This window comes from Coregonus clupeaformis, chromosome 20 (assembly GCF_020615455.1).
Source record: "Coregonus clupeaformis isolate EN_2021a chromosome 20, ASM2061545v1, whole genome shotgun sequence".
NCBI lineage: Eukaryota > Metazoa > Chordata > Actinopteri > Salmoniformes > Salmonidae > Coregonus > Coregonus clupeaformis.
The window spans coordinates 3,078,063-3,099,854 of NC_059211.1; the positions used below are offsets into that span (position 1 = coordinate 3,078,063).

Sequence of the window (21,792 nt, forward strand, 5' to 3'; positions counted from 1 at the left end):
CCTCTTCCTCTCTGGCACCATCGAGCGTAACGAGCTAGCTCTAGACTCCCTCTCTGGTGGACTATGCAGGCAGGGACGGCTGATGTCCCAATGTCCTGCGTGAAACATTCTCAGGTCATACATTTCAACAGGAAATTGGCTTGCTTGCATGTTTGGAATAGCATGTTGTAAAACTTGCTGTCAAACTTTGGGGCCATATAATAATAATAATAATATGCTATTTAGCAGACGCTTTTATCCAAAGCGACTTACAGTCATGCGTGCATACATTTTTTGTGTATGGGTGGTCCCGGGGATCGAACCCACTACCTTGGCGTTACAAGCGCCGTGCTCTACCAGTTGAGCTACAGAGGACTAAAGTATGCATGTCAATTGATCATGAAAATATTAATACTATTTTCCCAAATTAGCATAGTCCTGCAATTTACTTCTTAGATCCTCACACAGTCCCATTCAAAACATAGAAATAAAACTGCATTTTGAGTGATTTATTATAAGGTGTTTTGTGGATGAGAGGACTTGAGTTGATACTTTCAGGATATTCTTCATGAGTTTACATGGTAGAGCTTGTCTAAAAATTACTTTGGTTTTATGACCATCTTACTTGTGAAGAAGATACAGTATTGCATTAATAGCAGGGAGGTGACAGAGAATGGTCTGATGATGAGACACCCAATCAAACACAGTAAACCGTATACACAGGTTTTTTCACCAGATTTTCTTTATAAATAACTCATCTCATACTTTCACTTCCTTTTGTATAGTCCTACACAAGATAAGTAGTCTGCAGCCAGACAAACATGATTCACAACACACCCCCATACACAAAGACAAGGGAGGTACAGTTTGATTTCTATTGACTTCTGCAGATGAGCATGTGTTGTAGTTGGAGGATGAAGCTGCCTCTAAGTTCTGATCTAAGGTCAGTTTTCTTTTCACTTCCTAATGGATGAGGTTAGAATAAACTGATCCTAGACCCATTCTTAATGGTCACTTCAACCTGGAGAAGCATTGTGCATGATTCATTGCTTGGATGTGTTTCCTTCCGCTTCATGCCACTGATTGAATTTGAGTGTCTTGAGCATTAAAGTCTCTCAGTGTGTGTGTATGTGTGTGTACACATTTGTGTGGGTGTACGTTCGTGTGAATATTTAAGTGTTTGGAACGAGACTAGCATCCTTCAGCCTTTTTGTGTGTGTGTTCAAATATGACCAAATGGCACAGGTGTAGACTGCCCCATCATGACACACCCTTATATAAAATTCACAGACTGGACCAATTAAAAGGCAACAGGATAAATTCAATAACGCTCTCTGTTGCTTTTCTCAACAACATCATCATTATCAACCAAAAACAGAACCAAAAGCATTGTCGTCCTACATTTTTTAAAATCCCATAAAAAAAGAACATTTTAAAGAATGTTATAAGGGCAACAACAGCCCATTGTGATCTGGTTGGATCAGAATTGACCGTTCCTCACAAGCAGTGGTTCTTTACCCCTTTTGTTGACACAAGACTAGCATTGGGTAACTTGATGGGTGATCGTTCACAACACTGTAACAATGTAGAGTACATATATAGATGATTCTACACACTGTTGATTCAACTTCCTCCAAGCGACCATTTTGATAGGCAGATGGAGGTACTTCCTTTTCTCCTCTTAGCATTTATGTAAAACATTATCACCCTTATTAAGGACCACAGTTGGTTACTAAGGACCACAAAATAACAAAATGAAATGCATTTCTATAGATCCCAGTAGAAATGTAAGGCATCATTTCAAGCCATGCACCACACCCTCTCCCAAATATTATTTTTGTTTTGTCACAGTATGAAGGAACCAGGGTTGGGGTCCATTCCATTTCAATTCAGGAAATAAACTGAAATTCCAATTCCAATTGACTTCCTGAATTGACTGAATTGAAATGGACCCCAACCCTGAAAGTTACATGGAGATCCTCCTCTATCCTCAGAGCAGACTACAACACTGGCACAAAGGAGGGTGGAACTGGAAGGCAAAGTTAAAGGGGTTGACTGTGTAGTAGAAGTTACACATGTTATGACAAGTTATTGTAAGGACACAGCCATTGGAGTGTTCTAGATAGGGAGGAGGTGGCACAAGCTTAGCGGGCGTCACAGTTTATATAGAAAAAACTAAAAACATTTGGAAACCATAGTCATTGGTGTCTCTCATCGTAACAGAACTTAATTTCCCATCAACCACTTGTCCTCTTGACGGGCTCCTTCTCACAGTTGTGTGAGATGCTGCTGCAGTGTAAAAAAAAACACAGCCACAGAGTGTACATAGCAACACAGTCACAGGGTCTTGGCCTGGGTCTGCATTAATCTCCAATAGTTCATATCCCCCCACACAGACAGACATAGACTACACTACAGACCGACCCTTCTCAGTTTCTCACATCACATTCACAGTGTGGTGGATGCAGCAGACCACCCTTGCAGACTGCCGTGACCCCATGACCCTCATATGACGATGTGATAGAGGTCACGACCTCTCGACCCCTAGCAGAGGTCGGAGACGTAGTCGAAGTCGCAGAAGCTGTCCTGGTCTTTGCGGGAGAGCGTGCGGGGCTCGCGCGGCGGCGTCAGGGCGGGAGGCTCGGCTGTGAACTCCTCGTCGAAGTTGCTGACGTCCTCCCGACCCTTGATGGAGGGAACGAAGGGAGGAGGAAGCTTCCTCTGTAGCAGGGCCTCCCAATCCAGACCCTGGAGGAGAGAGAGAGGGAGGGAGAGAGAGAGAGAGGGAGAGAGAGAGATAGGAGAGAGAAAAAGAGGGTTAACAAAAAGCAAAATCATGGTGGAAAAATATGTTCCTTTAAAAAAAAACAAGTGTGGGATGAAAAGAAATGGAAAAAGATAAATGTGGTGCCATGGATTTCTGACTCACCCTGAAGAAAGGCTGTTTCTTTATCTCCTCAGCATCTTTCTCACCAGAGCCTAACCTTCTCTCTGGGTTCCTCCTCAACAGCTGTTCATGACACACACACACACACACACACACACACACACACACACACACACACACACACACACACACACACACACACACACACACACACACACACAAATGAACAATCACATGAATATTGATAGCCATTATAGAAGTCAAATTACCAGCTGTTATACTAAACTTGCTAATGAGAGAGTTATGGGGGTTATTGGGAGAGAGAGAGTCTTATCAGAACTGCTGTTTCCAGGTAAACAAAATCATGAATTAAAGAGACAAGAACTACAACATTAACATCATTAATGGACAAATCTGTGAGGTGCCACAGACCATGGACCTATGGTGTGTGTGTTTGAGTGTGTGAGTGTGTGTGTGGTCACTTACCCTCCTCATGATGGCAATGGCCTCTGTGGAGAGGAATCGTGGGTAGCGGACCTCGTCATTCACGATGCTGTCAAACACCTCCTCCTCATCGTCACCAGGGAAGGGCGACTAGCAGAGAAATACAGTCAGACAGTTGAGTGGGAAACCCGTTTATAAATACCAGACCTCACAATATAGACACAAACCAGATGGTGCAAACCCAAGGGGATGTGTCTCATCCCCTTGGGTTTGCAATATATAGTACATTTCTGTTCACTGTAAAATGTTACCAAGTGATGTTCATTGAAGATGTCTACTCAAATAAAGAGTGAATAGATATTTTCTGTCCTTCCATAGCTATATTTTGTCCAGCTCTTGTATTTTCCATGATGTCTCACCTCTCCCACCAGCATCTCATAGATGAGGACCCCCAGGCCCCACCAGTCTACTGCTCTGGTGTAGGAGGTGTCTGTCAGGACCTCAGGGGCCAGGAACTCTGGAGTCCCACAGAACGTACTGGTCCTGTCCCCATAGCCCATCCCTATTAAGGGGGAGGGAGAGATCATTTTACATTTTAGTCATTTAGCAGACGCTCTTATCCAGAGCGACTTACAGTTAGTGAGTGCATACATTATTTTTAGTATTTTTTTTTCATACTGGCCCCCCGTGGGAATCAAACCCACAACCCTGGCGTTGCAAACGCCATGCTCTACCAACTGAGCTACATCCCTGCCGGCCATTCCCTCCCCTACCCTGGACGACGCTGGGCCAATTGTGCGCCGCCCCATGGGTCTCCCGGTCGCGGCCGGCTACGACAGAGCCTGGATTCGAACCAGGATCTCTAGTGGCACAGCTAGCACTGCGATTCAGTGCCTTAGACCACTGCGACACTCGAGAGATGTTATTACACAGTGTTATACATGCAGACAGGAAGAGATGCATGCAGCCAGATACACACAAACTCACACACTCATTAGTGTTTGCACACACTAGCTATCCAGACGTATGCATCATAGAAGTGTAAAGATTCCACAAACTTCTGACCACTCACCTTCTTTACAGAGTCCAAAGTCGGCAATCTTTACATATCCGTCTATATCCAGCAGTAAGTTGTCTAGTTTAAGGTCTCTGGAGGAGGGAGGACATAGAAAATGTTACAGACAGGTGATGGAATTGGGTGGAACGCTAAGAGAGTAGATGTGTGTAGTGTGTGTCGTTGACTCACCGGTACACAATCTTGTGGTCATGGAGAAACTGCAGTCCCAGAACCACACAGGCTGAATAGAACCTGTAGACAGAGACAGAAACATTTAAGACACCTATTCAAAAAGTACACACACACACACACACACACATACACACACAATGGGACTACGTACACAGCCCGTGGTTCAGTGAAGACGTCAGCGTGGATGTGCATCATGAGGTCACCGCCAGCCGTGTACTCCATGACGAAGCACACGTGTTCCGGGGTCTGGAAACACGCAAACAGGTTGACCAGGAAGGGGTGGTGGGAGACGTTCACCGTCTCAAAGATACGCTTCTCACACATCAGACTGGAGGGAGGGAGAGGAGAAAAACAAGAATGGAGGCGGTGAAAATTAGATCTGTGCTTTCAAAGTTCAATTTCAAGCCCTGTGGGATGATTTTTTTTGTCATGTAAAAACAAGACAAATTTGTACATGTATAAATTAAAGGTCCCCACACGCATAGAAACACGTACCTCTCCACCTCGTCCCGTGCAACAATATCTCCTTTCTTCAGGGCCTTGATGGCGTATATACTTCCTGTCTTCTTATACTCTGACAGCAGCACCTAAGAGAGAGGACAGGTAAAATAGAAAGGGTTCAAGGGTCACATTTCAGACTAAATCAAAGTGTTTATTTGGACTTTAACTAAGGGCAGAGGGAGGTTAGAAAAGCGTACCTTCCCAAAGTGTCCCCGGCCCAGCACGGCGATCAGCCTGAAGTCCTGGAGGCACAGGGGTTTCTTATGTTTACTGTAGAGAGAGACACATATTACCACAATACATATGATCTATACAGTATACACAGTGACTTGTCCAGCATGGCCAGAGGTGTGTAATATGTTAACTGAGGTGCCTTGAAGACACTTGTAGCCGCCAATATAACATTGTTATGTGTGTGAAACCATCGTGTGTGTAGGTGTATGTAAATGAGCATTCGTTTGTCTGCATAATGACCACACCTGCTCAGAGGGGGGGTTTGGGCAGGGCGATCAGGGGTGAGGTCTGGGGGAGAGAAGGGCTCAATCACTGGCAACCGCTCCTGAGAAAAAGAGAGCAGAGGGAGAAGAAGAGGATAGAGAGATGGAGGGAAGAAGCAAAGCCAGGAGTGAGAGAGAGATAAATAAAGTGGGTGAGTGTGTGAGGTTCCACTCATGTTCTATTTTGCTATTCAACTGGGTTTCTCTTCTTCTGTCCCTCTCTCACCGGGGTGTTATTATCAGAGTCTCTTCTGTAATCATGCCTGATTGGAGAGTCACTGTCCAGACTTAGTTTCTCCACTGAGATCTCCCTGAAAACACATGCAAACACACACACACGTACACACATCCAGATCACAGGGAAACACAAAAGGGTATTTAGCTACAGGGTCCAGAGTGCATCGCATGCTATGTGGAGTTCCTTCAACAACTAGAGGGATGAATTTGAGGAGTAGAGGTGGGTACAAGTTGCTTGTGTGTGTGTATTACCCAGAGTTGAGGTTGTGTGCATTGGGGCTGTAGGTTCCTGTGTTGTTGACAGTGGGGATAGCGTTCCTCAGGAGTCGGACCCAGGTCCCGATGTCGACGTTCATCTGACGAGCTCTCAGGAAAGCCTTGCCTGCAAACACACACCAGAACAGTTAAAACACACACACACACACACACACACACACACACACATAATATAAATCCAGCTGGACACAGCAGCAAACACACCCATTTTCAAAAGACACCATGCAGTTAAATCTGTTATGACCACAAGGGGGTGCTATGGTCAGGTCAACCTTTCCATTTTCATCATAATAAAAATGCCATAGAAATACAATCTCATTCTAGTTCTGTGGAAAATACTGTAGTAAGATATCCACTGTAATAGTAGGATCTGTATTCTTCTAGCTCTCTCTCACCATGCTGTTTGGAGAAGACCTTCTTCTGCCTCTGAAGGCGTGGGACTCTCTCAATCACCGGGTTGAAGAATATCACCTGAAGAACAAATCACACACGTCACACCTGCACTCTATATAATGGATCTATCAACTCGTTTACCAAAACACAGTTTTGATACTTCTTTAATGATCCCAAGTGTACAGCGTGTGTGTGTGTATGTATGCATGTATGTGTTATAACCTACCTCAGCTAGAAGCAGCCCCTGTGGCTCCAGCTCCAGCTGAACTCTATGTTTCTGGTTGTCCAGGAAGTCCTCCAGCTTCAGGTACTTGAGAGCGCACAGCGAGCGGTAGTCCCTCCAGTACACTGCTATCTCCATCTCCCTGGACTGGAACACACAGACACGTACAGTGGGGAAAAAAAGTATTTAGTCAGCCACCAATTGTGCAAGTTCTCCCACTTAAAAAGACGAGAGAGGCCTGTAATTTTCATCATAGGTACACGTCAACTATGACAGACAAAATGAGAAAAAAAAATCCAGAAAATCACATTGTAGGATTTTTAATGAATTTATTTGCAAATTATGGTGGAAAATAAGTATTTGGTCAATAACAAAAGTTTCTCAAAACTTTGTTATATACCCTTTGTTGGCAATGACACAGGTCAAACGTTTTCTGTAAGTCTTCACAAGGTTTTCACACACTGTTGCTGGTATTTTGGCCCATTCCTCCATGCAGATCTCCTCTAGAGCAATGATGTTTTGGGGCTGTCGCTGGGCAACACGGACTTTCAACTCCCTCCAAAGATTTTCTATGGGGTTGAGATCTGGAGACTGGCTAGGCCACTCCAGGACCTTGAAATGCTTCTTACGAAGCCACTCCTTCGTTGCCCGGGCGGTGAGTTTGGGATCATTGTCATGCTGAAAGACCCAGCCACATTTCATCTTCAATGCCCTTGCTGATGGAAGGAGGTTTTCACTCAAAATCTCACGATACATGGCCCCATTCATTCTTTCCTTTACACGGATCAGTCGTCCTGGTCCTTTTGCAGAAAAATAGCCCCAAAGCATGATGTTTCCACCCCCATGCTTCACAGTAGGTATGGTGTTCTTTGGATGCAACTCAGCATTCTTTGTCCTCCAAACACGACGAGTTGAGTTTTTACCAAAAAGTTATATTTTGGTTTCATCTGACCATATGACATTCTCCCAATCCTCTTCTGGATCATCCAAATGCACTCTAGCAAACTTCAGATGGGCCTGGACATGTACTGGCTTAAGCAGGGAGACACGTCTGGCACTGCAGGATTTGAGTCCCTGGCGGCGTAGTGTGTTACTGATGGTAGGCTTTGTTACTTTGGTCCCAGCTCTCTGCAGGTCATTCACTAGGTCCCCCCGTGTGGTTCTGGGATTTTTGCTCACCGTTCTTGTGATCATTTTGACCCCACAGGGTGAGATCTTGCGTGGAGCCCCAGATCGAGGGAGATTATCAGTGGTCTTGTATGTCTTCCATTTCCTAATAATTGCTCCTACAGTTGATTTCTTCAAACCAAGCTGCTTACCTATTGCATATTCAGTCTTCCCAGCCTGGTGCAGGTCTACAATTTTGTTTCTGGTGTCCTTTGACAGCTCTTTGGTCTTGGCCATAGTGGAGTTTGGAGTGTGACTGTTTGAGGTTGTGGACAGGTGTCTTTTATACTGATAACAAGTTCAAACAGGTGCCATTAATACAGGTAACGAGTGGAGGACAGAGGGGCCTCTTAAAGAAGAAGTTACAGGTCTGTGAGAGCCAGAAATCTTGCTTGTTTGTAGGTGACCAAATACTTATTTTCCACCATAATTTGCAAATAAATTCATAAAAAATCCTACAATGTGATTTTCTGGATTTTGTTTTCCTCAACTTGTCTGTCATAGTTGACGTGTACCTATGATGAAAATTACAGGCCTCTCTCATCTTTTTAAGTGGGAGAACTTGCACAATTGGTGGCTGACTAAATACATTTTTTCCCCACTGTAAGAGGTTCGACTAAGATACACACAGACGCGTAAGAGGTTCGACTAAGATACACACAGACACGTAAGCGGTTCGACTAAGATACACACAGACACGTAAGCGGTTCGACTAAGATACACACAGACACGTAAGAGGTTCGACTAAGATACACACAGACACGTAAGAGGTTCGACTAAGATACACACAGACACGTAAGAGGTTCGACTAAGATACACACAGACACGTAAGAGGTTCGACTAAGATACACACAGACGCATGATACCTCTTCAGAGAGCTGACTCAGAAGTGTAGGAGTAAGAGTGTGTGAAGAGGTTTGGTCCTTTTGTGTGTGTGTGTGAGTGAGTGTGAAAACTTTTCTTTGTGTTTATTGTGTTTCCTTTGTGTGCGTTTGTGAGTGTATGAGTGAGTACGTGCGTGCATGTGTGTGTGTGAGAGAGACAGAGAGAGAGAGAGGACATTTGTACTTGTGTAAGCATGTTTGAATGTATAATATTGTGTGTGTGTGTGTGTAGGTGAACGTGTGTGTGTGTGTGTGTGTGAGTGAACTCTCACCCTCTCCAGCTCCACAGTGAAGGTCTGATCCCAGGCCTGCTCCCCTACACTCTTCCAGGCTGTCTGACCCACCACTGAGTTATCCATCTTTAACACCGCACTCACCTCCGCTACACACACACGAATACAAATACATGTATTATACACACATTACACAAATACACCTTTACATAAACAATCCATATGGGCAATTTCATGGTAACGGTATGGTTCATTTGACACACACACACACCCTAGCCACTCACAGGAGAGATCGTCAGTCTTGCAGGGTGTCTTGCCGCTGACGCTCCCACTGCGTCCGTAGATGCTCTTGCTGCTGCGGTTCATGAAGGAGCGTCCCTCCCCAGGGCTGTAGCAGGGCAGCATGACCGCCGTGCCCTTCCTGCGCCCCGGGACCTCCTCCAACAACCCCACACAGCCCAGCAACTGCACCTGGAGAGTACCTGGAGACAGGGGGCGAGGACAGAGAGAGAGAACGCGAGTAAAGGGATTGAACATGGGTCATGTTCCGAGATAAAACGATCTAACCTAAAGCAAAAGCTTAATCACTCGATGTAAAGATGCTCATATCAATGTTTATTTGAAATAATCTTGATATCTTGCCCACTTTGGCATTGTGAAGCTAACCGCTGTGAAAGCACTATCAATAGTTCACAATCAAGAAAAATCCATAAGCCACGGCATGATGCCAGTGAAACAGAACGTGTGTGAATATATGTAAAAGGTATGCACGCATGACTGTAAGTCACTTTGGAGAAAAGCGTCTGCTAAATGGTATATTAGATTATTAGATTATTGAATGTGCTGGATACTATTGATAGTGTGTGCAGTCAATCCTATTGACACATTTAGACCAGTTTCTCTCACCAGTAAGTGGGGAGGGCTTGCTAAGTGTGCTGTACTGGTTGTGGAAGTAGGGGGCGCTGTGGCGGGAGCTGAAGGCCGGGGAGGAGGCCAGGACTAGTTCCTCCTTGATGAGGCAGGCCTTGGGGTGGTCCTCCGGCAGGTCGGCCAGACGCTGGTCCAGAGAGTCCCTCAGGAGGTCCAACCGCTGGGACGCCTCGCTCAGACGACACTGGGCCTGGAGGAGATGAGAGGGGGGGAAGTGGAGTGAGATGCTAGAAAATAGACCAGGAGTGTGGGTACTGTGTAGAGGGTCTGCAGGTAGAGAGATTCAGGGATATGGAAGGATAGGGGTGAGACCCTAAACACCAAACCAGGGTTGTGCTCGGTAGGCATGAAAAAGTTTAAATGAACTTCAAAAGAAGGTTTATTGTCAGATTCTGTTTGGACACATTTTCATCTGTTTGTACCCATGTATGTATGGACTCATATGCATCCATGTAGAGTGAGTTTGCACGCAATGAGTCCTGTGGTGTGTGTTTGTGTGTTCATGTCCTGGTGTGTGTGTGTATCTACACATGTATGTGGTGTGTACCTCTGACAGGGCCTTCTTATCCTGGACCTTGCTTGCCCCCAGTAGTCTGAGGACATTCTTAGCTCCCTCTGCCACAGCGTGTTCTACTCTGTAGTGGTGCCTCAGCTCCTCAATACGCAGCTCCACACCACACATGTCATGGTTACCTGGAGGGGAGGGAGGGAGAGAGAGAGAGAGAGAGAGAGAGAGAGAGAGAGAGAGAGAGAGAGAGAGAGAGAGAGAGAGAGAGAGAGAGAGAGAGAGAGAGAGAGAGAGAGAGAGAGAGAGAGAGACAGAGAGAGAGAGAGAAGGAGAGAGAGAGAGAGAGAGCAGAGAGAGAGAGAGAGAGAGAGAGAGAGAGAGAGAGAGACAGAGAGAGACAGAGCGAGAAGAGAGAGAGAGAGAGTGTCACAACCACTAATCTGAACTGACTTGACAGGTGAACAGACTGGAACGGTCTTTCCACCATTCTGCTTTCCCCTGTCACTGGTACTGTATTAAAGGAGACAGGGTAAATATGGTTTCTCTCCAGGAGTACTTGAACATAACGTCAAGATGACACTGACTGCTGAATAGCAGAGGGGTTGAGACATTGCATCAGTATGTGTTGGAATAAAGCAGAGGATAAAACAGTAAGACCCTTTGGATGTCCTGTATTTGTTTAGAGTGTAAACTGTAGGGAGAAGGAAAGAGACAGAGAGAGAGAGACAGACAGAGAGAGAGACAGACAGAGAGAGAGACAGACAGAGAGAGAGACAGAGGGAGGGGAAGGACAGAGGTAGAGTGAAGGAGAGAGTGACAGAGGTGGGTGAGGAGTGAGAGAGGGGGAAGGAAGAGAGAGAGTCACAGGAGAGAGGGGCAGACACAGGAGAGAACTGGGTATGTGGTTGAATGAAAAAGAGAGCGAGAGAGGGAGCGAGAAAGAGAGAGTGAGAGGGAGAGGGAGCGAAAGAGGGAGCGAAAGAGAGAGAGAGAGAGCGAGAGGGAGCGAGAGAGAGAGAGAGACAGACACAAGAGAGAAAGGTAGGTGGGGGTGAGTATGTGGTTGAATTCCTTTATCTCCTAATAAGGTCTTCGGCAGTGTGCCAGGGACCCTTCTGACTGACCTTAAAGGGTGTGTGTGTGTGTGTGTGTGTGTGTGTGTGTGTGTAAGTGCGCGGGTGCATGTGTGTGTACAGTATATACACAGAGGGAGTGTGTGTTTACCTTTAGGTGAGTGTGTGATGGGGGTCTGTTTTTGCAAGTGTGTGTGTAAGTGGAGGGCCACTAAAGTCACTGAGGGTGAAAATCCCATCCTCAACACCACATTCACCCTGCTACATTTGAACGATGATCCCTCTCCATATATGACTACATTTGAAAGTTAAAGAAGTGCTTCTAACCAGTGATGAGGAAAAAACCTGGAAGACATATTCCATAGGGAATACCCTATCCTCACTAGCCATAAAATCCCTCCACAAATGGTTCTTAGTTCCTTTGGGTACAGATGAGTACATCAGAAAAAGCCTGCCCATAGGAATACATTATCCTTAAAATCCCTCCAAATAGCTTTTAGTTCCTCTCTCCTCCTTCCTCCTTTCCCTCCATCTACCTCTCTTGACCTCCATCAATCCCTCTCTTCTCCAGATGACCCCATTAGCTGATTCCTGAGGATGGAGGGCCCATAAAGGCCCATTCATGTGCCCTGCTGCCATTGACATTCATCGATCGCCTGCTAACTTATAATGCGCGATGAGTGCTAGTGTGCATGTGTGTGTGTGTGTGAGTACGGGTGTGCGTATGTAGCATGTACTTTGAGAGTCAGTGTTTGTGTGCAAAAGCGTTTGTATGCGTGTTTCTCTCCAGTTTCTGCTGAGCCCACAGCTTTGAGAGAGCGAGAGACAGACACACACACAGGATGTCAATGAGTCTCGCTGCTCTCCTCACTCCAGGAGAGAACCGTCCAGACAGTCCCAGAGGCTGTAGGGTATTGATCTGTTTACTGTTAGCCTCGTCTCAGTCTGGACGGATACACGGCTAGTTGGCTACTCAGGAGGAGGGAGATGAATATATTGTACATTGGGAGAGGGTAGAGCTGGGCAGTATTTATGGCCTTTTGACTGAACTGGCATTTGACGGATTGAGGTAAACCTTATAGCCGCACAGACAAAACCTGTACCTCCAAGACACATTTTATCTCCACAGTCAAAAATAGATAGACACATTTGCAGGCAGACAGTTGGACAGTGACAAAGTATTGACCCGCAAATCAGACAAATAAATGGACAGACAGACACAGACAAACAGAGAGATGGACGCCCAGACAGATGGACACAGACAGGTAAGTATACACTGTCCTACCCTGTGTGTCTTCGGTGTGCTCAGAGGCCTGCACGTTCTTGCGGATCTGCATGCGGATGATGTCGATTTTGGTCTTGCTGTCCTGCAGCATCTGCTGGGCCGTCTGCAGCATCTTCTTATCCTGATAGGAGGAGGAGGAGGAGAAAGACACAGGAAGTCAAGACCCAGGTCACATGACAGGAAGTAGAAGATATGAGACAGCAAGGAATCATCTCAAGTCTAAATTGTTTTATTTTATTTCCTTCTCAGCCTCTGCACTGATGTGACATACATATGCAGGTGAAAGCTAAATCCTGGTATGCATCCACCATGTTGCTTTTCCTGGTTCTGTGTTTTCAGATCACTGTAGATTACGGCATACATTTAAGCAGGGAGGACATAGGAAAAAGGACAATCAGAGACCTGAGGTGACAGGAGACAAGGACAATCAGCAGATGGGGGAGGGAGGAAAGAGGTGCGGTAAGTACAGAGGTAAGGAATCAGCAAATGGGTCGTTAGGGAGGACAGTACCTTGGTGGATCCGTTGGCATAGATGGGGATCATGTTCTCGGCTCCCTGTTTGACCTTGAGCTCGATGTTGAGCTGTCTCTCCAGGGCGGCGATGCGGTACTGGCTTGCTGACGAGCGGCTCTCCGACCCCGGGGACTGGGGTGGGTCATCTGCGGTCAAAGGTCAGATACATGTTGTCATTGCAATACCTTGAGGTAAATCTATCGTGACAACCAAAATCTCCCTTTCATACATGCATGGCTACGACTAAGCATGGGCGACACATAAAACACAAAGTATAAATGGAATCATCTAAAACATACCCTTGTTGTCGTCGCCTCCCTTGACCATGATGTGAGCGTCCAGCTCCTGTAACTGAGCATGCAGGTCTTCCAGCTTACGGTTGGAGCTGCGTAGTTGGGAATCCACCTAATAAATAACACACAACAACAGATTACATTTATATAGCACCTTTCCAATGCTCATAGCACTTTACATCAATGATTGTCAGTGAATGTGTAATACCTTGTGTTGTGTCATTATGTTAACTTATACTCTATGTAATGCCCTACGCTTTATTTGATGAGACCCAATAAACACAATAAAATGAAAACAAAACTATTATCTTACATTGTAAGGGGAGGGAACCTAGCCTACCTGAGAGGCATTCCTCTTATCGGTGGTGGCCCTGCGGAGGTTCTCAGCCCCCTCCTTGATCTTCAGCTCCTTCCTGATTTCCCTGCGGATCCTCTCCCTCTGCTCATCCAGACGCTGCTGCACCGTGGTGTCTGAGAAGTCCGAGCTCTGGTCCAGACCCAGCTGCTCTAAGACGGACAGCCCACCTGGGTCACTCTGGATAGGGGGAAGAGGGAGGGGAAGGATGAGGGGTGAAAAGGGGAAGGGAGAGAGAGGAAAGGGGGTAACAGAAGAGAAAGAGGGAGAGGATGGAAATGGGAAAGAGAGGATAGAAATGTGTTTTTAGAAAACGAAAATGTAGGCTAGATACATATTTCAGGAGGATGATAGCTAGTTACAACGTTCAAGACTTCACATCTCTCTGGTCCACAGTCCCCCCTGAAATTGCCAATGTTATGAGCTCTAAATCGGAGCTTGACTGCACAGTCAGAGACACAGTGGTTACCACAAGCTGCAATTCCCTCAGGGATAAAGCCAGCCAGCAAACCAGCCAAACAATCAGGAAACCAGCGAAAGACTGAATGAATCACTGCTAGAGAAATCACAGCCCTGTCCCCGCAAAACCGTAAGCAATACAAAAACAACACAAACAACAACACATCACCTCCTGGCTGTCGTAGTCCTCAAACAGCCCATCGCCATGCCAACACATAGTCCCCTTTCACCTTCAAATAACAACCGCCAGACCACAGCGACAGAGAACCTCTGACAACACCGTTAGCTAAAACCACACCAAGGCTCATTGAGTTAGAGCAGAGAAACAGAAAGGAAAAGATAGAGTCGGGGTTGTAGAGGAATAACGTTAGGGGGGACAGGATATCCGTCCCACACCAGCTCAGGCCCTTCCTGTTCCTGCCTGTGTAGCTCTGCTATCAGGGAGCGAGAGAGAGGGAGAGGGCCCCGTTCCAAACATACTAAAATGCATCCTTCCGTCCTCTCTTCTTTGAAGTAAATGACTAACCACGTTTCCACCCACTGTTTTTATGTGAGTAAAGTCATAGCGTTTCCAAAACAAATCCAGACAGCTGTGATCGTCACAGGAAGTGTCGGTAAAATTGTATAAATACCGACAGATAATTTGTCCGTTCGACATGGTGGGATCTTTTTGGGTCGGTAAAATGTATTATGCAAGAAATGGCGGTGGAAACGCCTTTATGTGCAAATATTTATATAATAACCATCATATCGAAGTAAACTTGGAGGCACGCGATGACATGGTGTGTGGTCCTCCCACTACGACTCGAGAAACCATGCAGATTAAATTAAGCTACAGATGAAATAAGTTATGATGAACTTCACAGGGTGGTGAAAGTGCACGGTATGAGCTTGATGCGCCTTTCCAATAAATGTCGAGGGTCTTATTCTGGTGACACGTTGATCGATGCTTGACTGCCATTTTGACAAATAAAAACATTATTGTGCTTATCCACTAATCTCATCGTGTAGACTACCTGCACTGTATCTGTGATCTGTTGGCTAGAGCGCACGTACCAAGACCAGAGTAGGCACGTTTGCTATTTAACGCAACAGCAAAGCTATCGGTAGAGTTGAAAATGCAATGGAAACACAATGAACATTAGATTTTTATTCGGTACACAAAAACTTAAGCTAAATAGTATATTGTGTGCACTACGTCATCACGCACTGATTTTGATCTGCAACAAGTCAGTTTGATGGAAACACAACTGGTGGGAAAATGTGCATATTTTCTTTATGCAGATTTTAGAATATTCTCATGAAAATCTGTCGACCAATTGGATGGAAACCTAGCTACTAATAGACATAGCTGGGAGTGGGAAAGCACCTATCAAAACGTGTTACATCCGTGATTAGTGATTACCTCAAGGAAGGATGGAAGGAAGGACACACTTCAAAACTATTGGAACGGGGCCAGTTAAATAAGTATGGGAGGATGGGCCCTTTTGACCTTTGACTTCCTCTGAGCTCATAATGTGCACCAGACTGAGTGCCGTGGCCACTAAAAACTAACAAGAGGGAGGAGGAGGGAGGAGGAGAAACAGAGCAGAGAAGCGAGCAAGCGAACATCCTGGCCCCGGCTGTTAGCTCACATTACAAGAAAGGAGGAGGAAGTGAGGCTAACGGTTAGCAAGCGCCTCATCCAGATCATTATGACAGGAAGAGGCCAACGGTTAGCTAGCGCCTCATCCAACTGATATGATAGGAAGAGGCTAACGGCTACCTAGCGCCAACATCCATCTGATATGATGGGAGCGGCTAACCTAAAGTTAGCCGTTAGCACTCTCTGCCTGTGGTTCCTGGTGAACTCACTCTAGAACCCTGGGGCTAATGGCTAGCTAGTGCCAACATCCATCTGATATGATAGGAGATGCTAATGTTAGCGGTTAGTGCGGCTCTAGGACCCTGGGGAGGTGCTCGGGGCCCAGACTGAGTGGGTGGGAGGCTTGCAAGGTCTTCGGGCCGCCGCGACCTGAATTAAAGATGACAAAGTTTGCTGCTGTGTCTGTGAAGCATGGAGGAAGAGAGCGAGGCGAGAAAACCTCTCGCTCTACAGACTGGCTGGTGCACTCACTGCACTGCACTGTACTGTTAGCCTGGTTAGGGATACACTGTACTGTGGTGTAGAAGGCAGTGGGTGTTGAGTTGCCTGGGGATTCACCATGACTGTGCTGTTTTGTTGTGTTCTACCACATCATTGGCCTACAGGATGCCTGAACTGAACCCATGTCTGTTTCTGTTTCAGGAACTTGGTGTTGTCTTGTGTGCTGGCAAGGCAATGTTGTTGAATGCAGAAAGAGTCTGGTACACAGGATGTCTGAACTGTAGCCTTGCTGCCAGTCTGTTTCTGCTTTAGCAAACGTGTTGTTGTATAGCCACACCAGTGTGGCAACTGGCAAGGCAATGATGTAACCAGTGTTGTTGAATGTAGAAAGAGTCTGGTACCCAGGTTAGCTGAGCTGGTCCTTAGAACAGTAAGGCCAAGGTTGATACCACAAAGATGTCACGACCCACTAATGATGACGAAGCTAGATCGTTTATATAGAGGGGTTGTAGCTGAACAGAAAAGATAGTAACCCTGATAGAGGAAGTGAGGAGGTTAGTGTGTGAGGTTACTGTGGGTAAAAGTTGCCCTTCGCCACAGACCTAGGATCAGCTAGGTCCAAATCCTGACCTTGACCATTAGTGGGGAAAACACAAAACTGACCTTTGTCCTACCCCATTTACTGCACCACCAGAGCTCCAATTAAATGGCAATTGAATTAGGCCTATATCACTGTCAACACTGCAAGTTGTCCAGCTGCTCCTAGACCCGCAAGGACTTTCACACAACCACAGCAATGTGTAATAAGTAGCCATCTGGTATCAACAACACAGTAAGCACCGATAAGTGCATAGAGGTAATGACTGGCTAATTCAATAGATAGCGGTGCCATTAGCTATATGCTAACAGAGGGTAACTCAATAAGACCAGCGGAGGAGAGAGAGAAGACAGGGAACTGAAGAGAAGGAGAGAACATGGTCAGAGTGCATTAGAATGTTATCAGCCCACGATGGAAAACAGTCTGCCAGAGTTTCCTGTTTCGAGATAGTGCGTCTATTAAATGACTAAAATGTAAATGTAAATAACGATTTGAACAGAGATACTGTCAACACACACTAATGGCACGAGAGACTGTCGCCCACGCTGACACACACAGAAAGCTGACACTCACACACACACACCAAAATCCCCTCCCTTGGCCTGACTTAAACTCTCTACATTACAGCAGGCCTCTGAAGTGTGTCGACACTCATGACCCATTGCCAGGGTAATGTTATTGTAGAGGGTGTGATCTGTGTACTGACTGGACTCATACTTCATCCCCTGTCGTGTGTGTGTGTGTGTGTGTGTGTGTGTGTGTGTGTGTGTGTGTGTGTGTGTGTGTGTGTGTGTGTGTGTGTGTGTGTGTGAAGCCAGTAACGGTAAGAGAACCCAGATACAGCGCTGTGAACCCTTGACATTCCCCTGCGACTCCATTCCATTGTGATGTAATGGAGCTCACAGGTCGTCCATCTTGGGAAGTCTTCCAGGGTCACCAGACATATACAAACTTGGGTGAAAAACTTGATTAAGACGCCAAAGCAGTGGCACTGACAAAGTGTGTGTCCTGGTTGCCGGTCCAAATAAAGAGCAGATACTTATTACACCTGTCTTTATGCTACAAATAGTCTCTCTGACAGGAGTGTGTGTGTTTGTGTGTGCGACTGTGTGTGTGTGTGTGTGTGTTACATCCAGAGGCAGTGTGTTCTGTGTCTTGGTGAGGGAGAGAGTACAGTCATATACAGTTAGAACACAGGGGCCCCTCATGAGGTAAACAGTCAGTTTCTCTCTCTGTCCTCCCACAGTGTATACACACACACACACACACACACACACACACACACACACACACACACACACACACACACACACACACACCATGGCTGCTTTTGTACACACTGTGTATGGGGCCAGGGCTGGTGAACATACACACAGGCACGTATGCATGCCCCCACGTATGCAGGTACAATGGCTGCTTTTTGAAATAGGTTTTCTGTAATAACTTACTAGGCCTAATCAACAGTCTTTCCCGCTCATCACGTGCCACATGGTCACATCTTTCTGTTCGCCTATTTGCAACAGCAGGGAATAACCAGTTGCCACATATAAACTGGATGAGAAGGCAGACGGGGGAGATGTTGAGAGATAGGAAAAACAAGTGGAAAGAGCATGTCATCCCCAGGGTTTGGAGAGCGCACACCTGCAGCTTTACTGCCCATATGTCTCTCAGTGGCTCCAGCCCTGCAGTAACGAGAGAGTGAGAGAGAGAGAGAGAGAGAGAGAGAGAGAGAGAGAGAGAGAGAGAGAGAGAGAGAGAGAGAGAGAGAGAGAGAGAGAGATGAAGGGAGATACATGGAGAAATAGAGAGACAGGCTGCAGGACTAGTAGAGAGAGTGGGAGTGCAAGAGTAGGGAGATAAAAAAGATTCTAGGATAAGAGGGGGAGATGGAGGGAAAACAGAATGCAAGAGAGAGCAAGAGAAAGCCAGGTAGCCAGGACGGGCAGTGTGAAAGAGAGAGAGAGAAAATGGCTCTAGGACGAGGGGCCAGAGAGAGAGAAAGAAAGGGAGCATGCGGAGTGAAAGAGAGAGGGGAAGTGGAAAGCCAACACAAACAAAGAGAAACAGCAGGAGGGGGACAGGAAGAGAGGGAAGAGAGAGGCAGATGACGCACAGCTGGGCCCGTGTGACATGGAGAGAGAGAGAGAGAGAGAGAGAGAGAGAGAGAGAGAGCGAGAGAGAGGAGAGAGAGAGAGGAGAGAGAGCAGGACGGACAGAAGACAAAACGAATGTAGCCAGCAGGACAAAGAGGAGAGATGGGAGACCCAGACAAGAGGAGAAATAGCCTAGTCATTCAGCCAGAGAGGGGAGGGAAATAGAAAGCAATTTAAAAACAGAAGAAAAAAAAAAACATTATGAGAAGTGGACGTGGAGGGAAAGAATAGCAAGTAGACAATAAGGGAAGCAAACAGCTGCCTGTAAGGCAAACTAACATAAACAAGAGAGACCCAGAAACTCAACAATACAGACACATCTGAATTGAATGTACCAAGACACACATATTGGATACACACACACATACACACACACACACACACACGGGAAAGAAGGCACAAACACTAACCACAGTAACACACGCTGACAGTACAGTATATACACGCTCTTTGAACCCTACCGCCATGTCAGGATGACCGCTGTCTTCCGACCACTCCCCCGGGCTCTCCCCCATCGCCTCTTCGCTCGCCATCACCCCTCCCTTCCTACCTCTCTCTCTGAAAGTCTACCCCCTAGAGCACTGCTTTATCTCTCCCTGCTCAAATCCACCGCCAACTTCCCTCTTCAAAAGGGAAGAAAGAGAAACAGGAGAACTAGAGAGGGAAGAGGCTGCCTGGTCGAGAGACGAGAAAAGAACGCGAGGCGAGAGACTGACAGAAATAAAAAAAGAGAGACCGAGTGTGACGGAACCCTACCCCGCACAGCTTCCTGGATTTTGAGAAAGAGAGAGAGAAAGAGGGCAAGAGAAAAAGGGAGCCAAAAAGCGAGAGGGAGAGAGAGCAAGAGTGTGTCATTGTAAACATTCATTTAGGCAGGGTCGGTCTAGAAAAGAGACTGAACATCAGAGAGAGAGGAGAGCAGTTCTATGTGCTCATTGTGTGTGACAGAAAATATGACCAGAGGGCATAATAACAGAGGTACTGAGAAAAAGAGGTAGGGGGAGAGAGAGAGAGAGACAGAGAGAGAGAGAGAGGGAGAGGGGTAGAGGGAGAGATAGAGAGAGAGAGGGAGCAAGAGAGAGGACAATAGAGAAATAGTGAGCAACAGGGGAAGGATAGAGAAGGAAATGCAGAGAGAGAGAGAGAGAGAGAGAGAGAGAGAGAGAGAGAGAGAGAGAGAGAGAGAGAGAGAGAGAAAACAGACAAGAGGGGCTCTATCTCCACTGCATCACTCATCCTCCCCCAGCTCAGATAAGGCCTGACGGATGAAGGGAAAGAGGGAAGGAGAGGGAGGGAGGGGGAAGTCTAGAATATTCTCCTGTCACTTTCTCCTTCCATTGCTCCTCCTCCTCCTCCTTCCATCTCTCCCTGGCTTCCCCATCGTGTTTAAAAAGCACATAGTTCAGCACGTCAGAGGAGAGTACTCAGATCCCTTGATTTTTTCCAAATGTTTTACTGTTACAGCCTTATTCTAAAATTGATAAAAAAATAAAACAATCCTCAATCTACACACAATATCCCATAATGACTAAGTGAAAACAGGTTTTTAGAAATGTGTGCAAATGTATTACAAATAAAAAACTGAAATACTATTCAGACCCTTTGCTATGAGACTCGAAACTGAGCTCAGGTGCATCCTGTTTCCATTGATTATCCTTGAGATGTTTCTACAACTTGATTGGAGTCCACCTGTGGTAAATTCAATTGATTGGACATGATTTGGAAAGGCACAAACCTGTCTATATAAGGTCCCACAGTTGACAGTGCATGTCAGAGCAAAAACCAAGCCATAAGGTCAAAGGAATAGTCTGTAGAGCTCTGAGACAGGATTGTGTCGAGGCACAGATTTGGGGAAGGGTACCAAAACATTTCTGCAGCATTAAAGGTCTCCAAGAACACAGTGGCCTCCATCATTCTTAAATGGAAGAAGTTTGGAACCACTAAGACTCTTCCTGAGCAATCGGGGGAGAAGGGCCTTGGTCAGGGAGGTGACCAAGAACCCGATGGTCACTCTGATTGAGCTCCAGAGTTCCTCTGTGGAGATGGGAGAACCTTCCAGAAGAACAACTATCTCTGCAGAACTCCACCAAACAGGCCTTTATGGTAGAGTGGCCAGACGGAAGCCACTCCTAAGTAAAAGGCACATGACAGCCCACTTGGAGTTTGCCAAAAGGCACCTAAAGGACTCAAGATTCTCTGGTCTGATGACACCAAGATTGAACTCTTTGGCCTGAATGCCAAGCGTCACGTCTGGAGGAAACATGGCACCATCCCGATGAAGCATGATGGTGGCCGCATCATGCTGTGGGGATGTTTTTCAGCGGCAGGGACTGGGAAACTAGTCAGGATCGAGGGAAAGATTAACGGAGCAAAGTACTGTGAGATCCTTGATGAAAACCTGCTCCAGAGTGCTCAGGACCTCAGACTGGGGGCGAAGGTTCACCTTCCAACAGGACAACAACCCTAAGCACACAGCCAAGACAACGCAGGAGGCTCTGAATGTCCTTGAGTGGCCCAGCCAGAACCCAGACTTGAACCCGATCGAACATCTCTAGAGAGACCTGAAAAT

At 46.3% G+C, this 21,792-nt stretch overlaps 1 protein-coding gene across 2 annotated transcripts in view; it reads right to left on the reverse strand.

The window, feature by feature from the left end:
* Positions 1 to 699: 699 nt before the first annotated feature.
* LOC123481419 (serine/threonine-protein kinase N1-like) overlaps positions 700 to 21,792 on the reverse strand; it is a 330,043-nt gene continuing 308,950 nt past the window's right edge. The window contains exons 1-23 of one of the 2 annotated variants that reach the window (XM_045205253.1): positions 19,685 to 19,952; positions 13,913 to 14,107; positions 13,579 to 13,684; positions 13,277 to 13,425; positions 12,767 to 12,887; positions 10,448 to 10,593; positions 9,877 to 10,090; positions 9,255 to 9,452; positions 9,010 to 9,119; positions 6,690 to 6,833; positions 6,466 to 6,541; positions 6,047 to 6,176; positions 5,784 to 5,868; positions 5,540 to 5,619; positions 5,258 to 5,330; positions 5,055 to 5,146; positions 4,711 to 4,887; positions 4,557 to 4,619; positions 4,383 to 4,459; positions 3,730 to 3,872; positions 3,353 to 3,460; positions 2,909 to 2,989; positions 700 to 2,727 (exon numbers count right to left, since the gene is read on the reverse strand). In XM_045205253.1, coding sequence (XP_045061188.1) covers positions 2,524 to 2,727; positions 2,909 to 2,989; positions 3,353 to 3,460; positions 3,730 to 3,872; positions 4,383 to 4,459; positions 4,557 to 4,619; positions 4,711 to 4,887; positions 5,055 to 5,146; positions 5,258 to 5,330; positions 5,540 to 5,619; positions 5,784 to 5,868; positions 6,047 to 6,176; positions 6,466 to 6,541; positions 6,690 to 6,833; positions 9,010 to 9,119; positions 9,255 to 9,452; positions 9,877 to 10,090; positions 10,448 to 10,593; positions 12,767 to 12,887; positions 13,277 to 13,425; positions 13,579 to 13,684; positions 13,913 to 14,107; positions 19,685 to 19,756 — 2,844 coding nt within the window. In that variant the 5' untranslated portion in view covers positions 19,757 to 19,952 and the 3' untranslated portion in view covers positions 700 to 2,523. Of the gene's footprint in view, positions 2,728 to 2,908; positions 2,990 to 3,352; positions 3,461 to 3,729; positions 3,873 to 4,382; positions 4,460 to 4,556; positions 4,620 to 4,710; positions 4,888 to 5,054; positions 5,147 to 5,257; positions 5,331 to 5,539; positions 5,620 to 5,783; positions 5,869 to 6,046; positions 6,177 to 6,465; positions 6,542 to 6,689; positions 6,834 to 9,009; positions 9,120 to 9,254; positions 9,453 to 9,876; positions 10,091 to 10,447; positions 10,594 to 12,766; positions 12,888 to 13,276; positions 13,426 to 13,578; positions 13,685 to 13,912; positions 14,108 to 19,684; positions 19,953 to 21,792 lie in introns of those variants that run through there. The other variant, XM_045205254.1, reaches the window with a different exon arrangement.